This window comes from Martes martes, assembly GCF_963455335.1.
Source record: "Martes martes genome assembly, chromosome: 10".
Classification (NCBI taxonomy): domain Eukaryota; kingdom Metazoa; phylum Chordata; class Mammalia; order Carnivora; family Mustelidae; genus Martes; species Martes martes.
The window spans coordinates 62,019,332-62,029,538 of record NC_137898.1 but is presented as its reverse complement, the minus strand read 5'-3'; the positions used below and the strand labels follow the sequence as shown (position 1 = coordinate 62,029,538).

General features: G+C 57.7%; 1 protein-coding gene across 1 annotated transcript; it reads left to right on the top strand.

Annotated features, from left to right (window-relative positions):
- Positions 1 to 967: 967 nt before the first annotated feature.
- LRRC32 (leucine rich repeat containing 32) lies at positions 968 to 9,472 on the top strand (the record flags this gene model as incomplete). Its single annotated transcript, XM_080817722.1, has 2 exons — positions 968 to 1,054; positions 5,492 to 9,472. 2 exons carry the CDS (start codon positions 968 to 970, stop codon positions 7,394 to 7,396), a joined length of 1,992 nt encoding a protein of 663 aa, XP_080673848.1. The 3' UTR covers positions 7,397 to 9,472.
- Positions 9,473 to 10,207: the final 735 nt, after the last annotated feature.

Here is a 10,207-nt window from a genome sequence, read left to right as displayed (position 1 = left end):
TGTGTCCTTCCTCGTGAACACTCAGTATGCATTCTGGTCCCTTCTGTGCATTTATTTGTGACCTAGTTCCCAGCACAGAGCCAGACTTGAGGAGGCATTCAGTAAGGTGTGAAAGAGAGAAAGAGAGAAAAAAGGAAGAAAGAGGAAGAAACGACTTGATGTGGACTTGTTGCCCTTAGCCCAGGTCCTCAGTAAGTGAGCCCCTAGCTGCACTGGGCTTTGACTCTGCTCAGGGCCTCTGTGGTCCCCCTCAACGCCACCTCGGCTGGGCTATACGGAGAGAGGACACCAGCAGGCCCACCCCAGTGGCCCCTGTGCTGGTGGTAACTTCAGTGAAAGTAAAGGGCCTGGAACCTGCTCCTGGGGAAGTCCGCAGCAACAGTGCTGGGGGCAGGGCAGGCCTCCTGGCGGGGCTTCCTGTCAGGGCTCCAGGCCCAGCCTTCAAACAATGGCAGGGACTCCAGAATCAGAAAATCAAAAGAAAAAGGGCAAAATAAAGGTCCAGGGGTGGGGGGATTGAGGAATTCCGTTTGGGGCCTAAGAAACTAGGATGGGGGACCTGCTTAGGGTCTGGGTAAAAATGCAGTCAGAGGCCTAGCTCCCCTTCTTACCCCACCCCAGCTCTGAGCTTGGCTCTGGAGCAGCCCTTAGTGTCCCTCTGTCTCCTGCTCACAGCCTTCATGCAGTCTTCCATCACGGAGGGTCTTTTGAAACCCAGATCTGACCAAGTCACCCACTGCCTCAAAACTCTTGGTGCCTGGGGCGACAGCCTAGCCCCTTGGCCTGGCATGAGAGGGCCCTTGAGGTAGGCGGCAGGCCCCATCACCCACGTCTTTGGTGCAGCTCTGGCTGTGACCTGGGGTTCCCTGAAGGCAGCCCTGACAGGACAGGAGCGATGGGGGCTGGCAGTGGAAAGGAGCCAGGGGTCTTACAGTGTTTCCCTTTCCTCCCCACCCTCTGCAGAGCCATGAGCCACCAGATCCTGCTGCTCCTGGCCGTGCTGACCCAGGGCCTGGCCTCCTCCCAACAGCGAGACAAGGCGCCCTGTGAGATGGTAAGAAGCCCTGCCCAGGTGGGGTAAATCCTTGAAGGGTCTTCCTGCCCCAGCCCCAAGAGCCAGAAGGCAGAGGAGTTAGAAGAGGAAAGGGAAGGCATTTGAACCTTGCATTTCATGAGTACCTACTAGGATGTTTAAAGACCTGAGGTTCTCTTCATCCCGTTAGGTAAGTACCATTGTTACCATTTTATAGAGTTGGAAACTACAGTTTAGAGAGATTAGATGACTTGTCCAAGGTCATTCGACTAGGACCAGTGGGGCCGAGATTGGACTCTATTCCCTCCAGCTGCCCCTGCAGAGCAGTGGACCCTCAGCATGATGCAGAAAATGTGTAGGGAACTTGGGGTGGGTGAGCTGGGTCCCTTCTGGGCCAAATCCCCTTTGCTTTAATAGGTCCTTGACTTGTGCCCCTCTGCTGCTTCTCTGATGGGATTCCTCTCACTCATGGCTGCCTCCTCCAGGGAGCCCCCTCTCCCCAGCCCCTCCCAGGCTGATCTGGTTCTGGGTGCCCTTTCCTGGACTCTCAGACTGAGCACATGGGGGAATTGGTGAATGGGTCCAAGCCTGTTTCACTTGCCAGACCAAGAACTTCTTCAGGACAGGGACAAGGTTGGATTCACTTTTGTTCCTTTTTCTTGCCCTTGGCCAGGGAGACTAGCCCTGAAGTCACTGGGACCCTGTGGGATACAGGGAAGAGGGACCACCAAGGTCCTCTTACAAGGCTGGGCAGTCACTGAGGTCAAGGCGGGAGTCAAGCTGGGGAAGGGACAGGCCCTCCAGCAGCCCCACTTGGAGCCAGCTAGGACTAGACACTCCTGACACAGGCGGGGCAGCTACCTCTGGGAGTGCTGGCAGGCAGGGGCCCTCAGCCCTTCCCTGGGGTTGGCCAGGTGCTGCTTTTGCCAACTCCCTTCTTGCTCCTCAGAGCCCTTCTGAGATTCCCAGATCCGAGAATAACCGGCAGAGGAGACCTCAGACATCCCCAGGTGCAGAGTCACATTCTGCCCATGGAGAGAGGCTCAGAGAGGTGAAGGGCCTGGACCACCCCACAGGCAGAGGGAAGCTGGGTGAGCTTTGGATTCTGGGGGGTGATGGGCAGGAAAGCCCTCTCTGCACTGCTAGGGAAGATCAGTACAGGGATTATGATCATTTGTAAAATGGTAAAAAGAAATGGCCACAATCCTGAGGGCTAGGGAGGGGCCCACACCACACTAAAGGCTTTCTCTCATTTTATCCTGCAAAGAACTCGTCTTTTCAGTGGAGGAAACCAAGGCCGAGAGAAGAGATGTGACCCACCAGGCTCATACAGACAGGAAGTACCAGAGCTAGGGCTCGAACCCAGCTCTCCCAAGCTTATGCTGGCCTCTGCTGGCTACTTTTTTACACCCTGTTTCCCTTCTATGCAAAGATGGCCAAATGGAGTTGGGTGGCAAGTCCTCTTCCTTCCTTTTAAAAAAAAAAATGGGGGCAGTGGCATCCTGGCATCCCAGAGAGAATGGGTCGCAGGTTGTCAAGGGGAGCTCTGAACTTGGCTATGTCTGTCATGCTGGAGACTCAGAGCTCAGGGAGTGGGGGGCGTCTTTAGAAACAGAGATCTGAGAGCACCCTGGGCTTTAAGCTTCCTTCAGGATTGGCAGCCCAGTGCTGCCCGCTGACCGGCAGCCATGGCTGGGCCCTGTAGGCACCACGGTAGAAAGCTGGGAGTGGCCAGCTTTGTGTCCTGGCTTGGCTCTCAGGCGTTGGTGTCCCGGGAGCCTTTCATATCTGGAGATGAAATGGGGTGTGGGGTCATGTGGATGCCAGTACAGTGCCCACCACACAGCAGAGGCTCAGTAAATGCTGGCTGGTACTATTTACCTTGCTGAGTCAGCCTGGGTCCCTGGCTGGCACCAATAGAAAAAGGAACTTGTGGGGGTACCCTGGAGCCTCTAAGCTCACCCCCAGGGTTCAACAGGGTAACAAATGCATACCAGGATTAAATGAGGAGAGAGTCTGTGCACGCAGCCATGGAGCCTGCCATGGAGCTGGTGCTCTGTGACAGTGGCAGTCATGCTGTTCCTTTTGCGGTTTCTTCCTTCAGTCAGGATGGTCCAGGGAGCAGAGGAGAGGGTTGAGGAGGCCATGCCCAGTGGCCTGAGCTGGCGGGGAGGTTGTGAGAAAGGAAGCGGCAAGAGCCAGGCAGGGCCGGCAAGGTGGCAGGGCTAGGCTTGTGGAAAAAGGAACAAAAGTACTCGGCAGCAGAGGTATCCATGCTGGAAAAGCTGCTTGGCTGGAGGTGGTAGGACCAACTCACGGGACTGCTAGAGCAGGAAGGGTCACACCTGGGCCTGATGAGGGCAGTTCTGTCCCCCCACCCCCCACACTCCCCTTGGAGCTCTGGGGAGGAAGCTGAGAGCTAAGCCAGGCAGGAGCACCCTCAGGCTGGTGTTCCTGCCCCAGGGGGCTCTACCACTCACTGTGACCTTGCACAGGTCACTGCCATCTTCAGGTTCTGTCTGCCCATCGGGGAAGTAGGGGAGCTGGAGTCTTTTTACTCCAATGGTCTTTAACTCCAGTTAGAAGACATGGATCGTCTGTTTTCTTTCCTTCCCGAAAGGTGATTGATTCAATCCCTCAGTCCTTTACTAAGCCGGTGATGTCCATGACTCATTCATTTAAAAAATGCATGGAGCACCTTTTGTGGGTTTTCTCCAAGGCATCCACACCAATCACACCAATCCCTGTTAGCTCTGAGCTCCCCACCTGGCAGATCCCACACAGACTGTCAAAATCAGGGGCCAAATTATGAGAAAGGGAGCACTGGGGCGATGAGAGCCCAGAGGAGGTCCCACCTGCCTAGCTCAGCACACCAAACACCAAGTTTCCCTGCAGACCTGGGCAGGGAGGGGCGGGGATGACCAGCACAGGGAACAGCAGGAGGAGGTAGGGGTGCGAGGGCACAAAGGGCAGCAGTCAGGTGTGCTCACTGTGTATGGGCTGGGTTTGAGTGGGTTGGGAGGAGAGAGGACAGGTCAGCAAGCGCTAAGGACAGCCTTGAACCCTGCTGAGTGTCCTGGATTTTGCCCAGGAGGGGTGGAAGCAAAGAGTAGCCCGTAGTAGAGGTTTTCTTTTAGCAGTTGCCAGACATTAGGCAGGTGGAGGAGTCAGAAGGGGTCAATGGGTACAGAGAGCCCAGGGCCGGAGTGGACCTGAGCTGGGTGATTGTGGAAGTCAGACCCTTTCCTGGGAAAGGCTGGATTCCTAGGGTCTTCAAAAAGGTGAGAGGTTCAAGGTGAGAGATTCAAAAAATCTGTTTTTTGCACAGAAAAAACAGATCAGGCTCCAGAAGGCATATGTGCTAGAAGGACAAAGTTGGCCTTCGGCTGTGAAAAGATATGGGTTCAAACCCCAGCTCTGCTCCTCCTCAACTGGGTGACCCTGGAGCCCCCCTGCCCAATCTGAGCTTGGGTTTCTGAACAGAGGGGTGATCATATTTCATGGGCTTGCTCTTGTGAGGCTCCAGTGTGAACATGGGCCTGAACGTGCTAAATAAATGTGAAACGTGGAGTGCATGCTGGGGGAGGGTGCTACTTTCTAGACAAAAAGCCCAGAGTGGTAATGTGACTTGGTGAGGCTCACACAGCAAAACCATAGTCTTGTCACTGAAGAATGTGTGTGGGACCCTGGCCATCTTTCCCCTGATACCCACCCCTGCTCGCATCTCCAGGGGCCAATCTGGACAAGGCCATGGAGGGCCAGACCACTGATGGAGGTGGGGCAGGTGACAGCAGCAGAAAGGAGGGCTCGTCTGGGGGATATGCAGTGAGAAAGGCAGACACTGGGACCTAGAGCTCTGCCTCGTGGAATGAGGGCTGGAACGAGGTCTGAGGGTAGGAGGCCAAAATAAAAACCGGTGAGAGGAGTGTAAATTGCATTTTGGATGCAATTTACAGATGGCTTCTGGTGCAACAGCCACTGGGCAAATTTAACTATCTGGGCCCATAAAAGGAACCCAGGTTGTGAACCAGGAGGCCCCAGGTTCCAACTCAGCCCTGCTGTTCACTGGCTGGGGATCCCTCTGGGATATATATATGGCTCAGTTTCCTGTGAAATGGAGTCAAGGCAGTATAGGGTGTTTTGTGAGTTCATTTGTCCTCATATCTGTCTGTCCTTCTGTGCCTGTGTATCCATCAAACTTCCTTAAGTCCCTTTCTGATGCCCAGCGCAGTGCCGAGTGCAAGAGATGGGGACAGGGAGCAAGACAGGGATGGTCCAGACGTGGGAGGGTTGAGCTAGGACAGGGGGAGAACGTGCATCTTGGCAGCCACAGGAGAAGACTTGCTAAGCCTGGCTGGAGTGGGAGAGGGGCTCGAGGCCTCCTTCCTAGAAGGTGTGCCTGGTTCCACCCCCTGCTGTACCCTCTCACACCCACTGCTTTCCCTGCCCTCACCCCAGGTTGACAAGGAGGTATCGTGCCAGGCTCTTGGCCTGCTCCAGGTCCCGTCGACGCTCTCTCGGGACATCGAGGCCCTCGACCTATCTGGAAACCACCTGCGGAGCATCCTGGCCTCACCCCTGGGCTTCTACACGGCACTTCGCCAGCTGGACCTGAGCACCAATGAGATCAGCTTCATCCAGACGGGGGTCTTCCAGGCCCTGCCCCACCTGGAGCACCTCAACCTGGCCCATAACCGCTTGGCGGTGGGCACCGTGCTGAGCACCCCTGGCCTGGGCCCCCTGCCTCGTGTGACCTCCCTGGACCTGTCCGGGAACAGCCTGTACAGTGGTCTGGTGGAGCGGCTGCTGGGGGAGGCGCCCGCTCTGCGCGCCCTCTCCCTGGCACAGAACAGCCTCACGCGCCTGGGCCGCCGCACCTTCTGGGGCACGCCTTCGCTGGAGCGGCTGGACCTCCACAGCAACGTGCTCATGGACATCGAGGACGGAGCTTTCGAGGCCCTGCCCCACCTGGCCCACCTGAATCTCTCCAGGAACTCCCTCACCTGCATCTCCGACTTCAGCCTCCAGCAGCTGCGTGTGCTCGACCTGAGCTGCAACAGCATTGAGGCCTTTCAGACGGCCCCGGACCCGCAGGCTGAGTATCAGCTGGCCTGGCTCGACCTGCGGGAGAACAAACTGCTCCACTTCCCGGACCTGGCCTCGCTCCCCAGACTCCTCTACCTGAACGTGTCCAACAACCTCATCCGGCTCCCGGCGGGGCTGGCCCAGGGCGGCGAGGGCATCCACGCACCTTCTGAGGGGTGGTCGGCCCTGCCCTTCTCCAACCCAAGCCGGAATGCCAGTGGCCACGCCCTCTCCCAGCTTCTGAATCTGGATTTGAGCTACAATGAGATTGAGCTGATCCCCGAGGGCTTTCTTGAGCCCCTGACCTCCCTTCGCTTCCTGAATCTCAGCCGGAACTGCCTGCGAGCCTTTGCAGGGCTGCGAGCCGGCTTCCTGCCTTGCCTCATGCACCTGGACGTGAGCCACAACGCGCTGGCAACGCTGGCGCTGGGCACCAGAGCCCTGGGGTCCCTGCAGACACTGCTTCTCCAGGACAACGCCCTACAGGACCTGCCCCCATACACTTTTGCCGGCCTGGCCAGTTTGCAGAGGCTGAACCTTCAGGGAAACCGGGTCAGGCCTTGTGGGGGGCCGGCAGGGTCTGGGCCCCTGGGCTGTGTGGCCTTCTCTGGCCTGTCCTCCCTCCGCATCCTGAACCTGGTGGGCAATGGGATGGAACGGCTGCGGGCGGGTGCCTTCCTCCACACGCCACTTACTGAGCTGGACCTGTCGGGGAACCCAGGGCTGGATGTGGTCTCGGGGGCCCTGGCAGGCCTGGAGGCCTCCTTGGAGGTCCTGGCCCTGCAAGGCAATGGTCTGGCCATCCTCCAAGTGGACCTGCCCTTCTTCAGCTGCCTTAAGCGTCTCAACCTGGCCGAGAATCGCCTGAGCCACTTGCCGGCCTGGACGCAGGCCGTGTCCCTGGAGGTGCTGGACCTGAGGAACAACAGCTTCAGCCTCCTGCCGGGCAGTGCCATGGGAGGCCTGGAATCCAGCCTGCGGCGCCTCTACCTGCAGGGCAACCCACTAAGCTGTTGCGGCAATGGCTGGCTGGCTGCCCAGCTGCACCGGGGCCGTGTGGACGTGGACGTGACCCAGGACCTGACCTGCCGCTTCGGCTCCCAGGAGGAGGTGGCCCTGAGCCACGTGCGCCCTGAGGACTGTGAGAAGGGGGGACTCAAGAACGTCAACCTCATCATCATCCTCACCTTTGCGCTGGTCTCAGCCATCCTCCTCACCACCCTGGCCACCTGTTGCTGTGTCCGCCGGCAAAAGTTCAACCAACAGTACAAAGCCTAGGGAAGCCAGGGGGCTGCAGAGTGGTGCAGCGGGGAGACCTTCTGGGTCTGCCGGGGAGCCAGAGGCCCAGACAGGGGTGGGACTGACCCAAGGTCACACAGTGAGCCAGGATCAGGGAATGGTAGTCTCTCCATCCCAGCCCAGGGCTCCTCTCCTCATGTCCCGCAGTCATGGTGGGCGACCCACATCCCAGGCCACACGTGGGGTCTGGCCATGGGGGCCGGAAGTTGGGCACTTTCAGGAGCGACAGAGAATAAGGCTGACCTGTCCGATCAGCAGATCTCTGCCAGGCAGCTGTTCCATGCCACACCCAGCTCCAGGCGCTGGGGACGCCAGTGAAGGAGACACACCCCTGCCCTCGAGGGTTCCGAGTCCTGGCAGGGAGTTGCTTGCGAAGCCATGTGGTGACCACACAGGGTAGGAGGCCGGGGCTCCGGGGCGCTGCAGCCCCCCAGCTGGCTGGGGAGTGGAGGGTCTCACCCCTGCCAGGGCCAGAGCGCAGGAGAGGTGAGACCAGGAAGGCTCATCTGAAATGCATCCAAGCAGACCGTTGGTCACATCTTCCCATAATGACTTTAAGCTTCTCTGGAGCACGAAGAGCTCGTGCCTGGAAGGGAAACAGAGGCCCACGAGTAGGTCTTGGATCTGGCTCTGTGGCTGCAGCAGCTCCCATGGAGCCTGGAGTTCCCGCCCCAGTGCTGGACCATTTCATTTCCGGCTCCCACAGGCTCTTTCCCTGCCTGGCACTCCCAGGGTGCGGATACTCACCCCAGTACTACTCTAGCCCCCCACCTCCCTCCACAGGTACCCTGTTTGTCCCCAGCACTCCCACCCTGGCTGGTGAACCAGGAGTTAGAACCTTAGGTCTCCGGTTCTGTTTTACACCTGGCTTGCTGGAGGTGGGGACCCGTCTGTGTCTTTTTGAGGTTGCTCTGAGGTTGCTATTTAACCCGTTTTACGATAACTCCCAAACTCTTCCTTCAGGGTCCTCCAGCCAAGAAACGCCAGACCTGAGATTCAGGCTCAGCTCCTCCTGTCTCCCCTGCCTGACCTTTGCCACTGTGAGGGCAGTTGGCTGTGAGGTGGACAGGAAATGGCTCCATGTCGAGGGAGCAGGGCCTGGGAGCATCCTTTGGGGCACATGTCCACCCACTCCTCTCCCTTTTCTCTCCCCGGCAGGCAGACCCAGGCTGCCTCCTCTGCCTCAGTTTCCCTTATTCCCTCCTTTGCAGGCTGGTGTGTGCTCACCTTTTTCTCTTGCTCTTGTGTTCCCTGTTCATTGAGCAACAGCCTGGAGTTTGAGACCGTGGAGGCCAACCTCCCCCATTGCACAGACAGGGAAACTGAGGCTGAGGAAGAGACTGGAACTTAGAGATTCACAAGCCAGTGGCAAAGCCCATGACCAAAGTGGATTCAGAGCTCATTGCGGGTGTGAAGGAAACCTGAGTGGTTTCCTTCTTGCTCCGCTGTCCTATCATAAGATAATTCTGGCTCCAAACACTTTTGGGTCCTCATCATGCAGGGACATTTTCCCCCCTGGAAGAGTGGGTAGAAAAACCCATCTAGATATAACCCCCTTTTCCTCATGCCCTTGGAATCATGGCCTGTCCAGGAAGCCCGGGGTCAGCCCAAGTCCCTCTGTTGTTGTCTTCACTATCTTACCCATGCTTGGCCCATGGTCTGGCTCATGGTGGTGCTTGGTAAAGTGTGAGACAATGAAAACACCCTTCTCTCTGCCCCATTTTATAGACGAGAAAACTGAGGCCCAGAGAGGGTCAAGGACTCAGGGAGTCAGTGGCAGAGCCGAGGCTAGAAGCTGGTGTCCTGGCCTCAGCCCAGGGCCCTGGTGGCGTGTGGGGCAGCCAGGTGGACCCAGTCCTGGTTGGGATCACAACCTCAGGTGCTCACTGCACAGAAACACTCTTGCTCAGGCCTGGAGGGCAAGGTCTGGTCCCCTTCAGGCCTGATTTCTGAAAACACTACACAATGCTGCTCTCACCTCCAGGAGCCCGGCCACAATGCCGGCCTGGGGACCAGCTCCTTGTATAACCCACATGAATGTATTAAAATATAATTTGGAGAAACAGCATGGCCTGCCAGCCTCCTCCTTGCTGTGGACCATGGGCGTCATTGCGCACCCACTTGAACTCCCTCTGCTTCCCATCATAGTCTTTGAATCCTCATGGCAAACACCATTGAGGGGAGACTGAGGCTCTGGGTCCTCACCACCCTGGACCTTGGGGCCTCAGCCCTCATTCCCTGGCCACACTTCTGACCCTCACCTTCAACAAGCCCGAACCCCCCTCCCCCAGCCCTTCCTTCTTGCGCAGCTCCTGCTCTCACTTCTCTCTCTGCTTAGCCCCTTGCCTCATGGCAGAGGCCATGCTGTCTGTCCTGCCCACCCTCTGGGGCCTCCCTCTGCAGCCTCTCTTCTCTCTTCACGTCTCCCTTTCACACTGTGGCTTTGCTGAAGTCTTGCCTATCTGAAAAATAGTAAAAAGACTCTTAAACCGCTTTCCCTTTACTTTTCCTTCATGGGCAAACTTCCTAATGAAGCAGCCCTCTCCTCGTCCCCTCCATTCTCAACTCACCCCAGGTGCCTTTGCCCTCCCTGCTCCCCCACCCCCACCCCACACTGCCCAGGCTGAGGTCACCAAGGATATCCTTTGCTGAATTCTGTGCCTTCCAGACTGTGCCTCCTTAACCTCTCAGCTGCGGGGTCCCTCACCCCATCCTCCCCGTCACCCATGCCCTCCCCTTGGCACACTCTCTTTGGCATTGAGGCCCCCCACACTGGTTCCCACCTTGCTC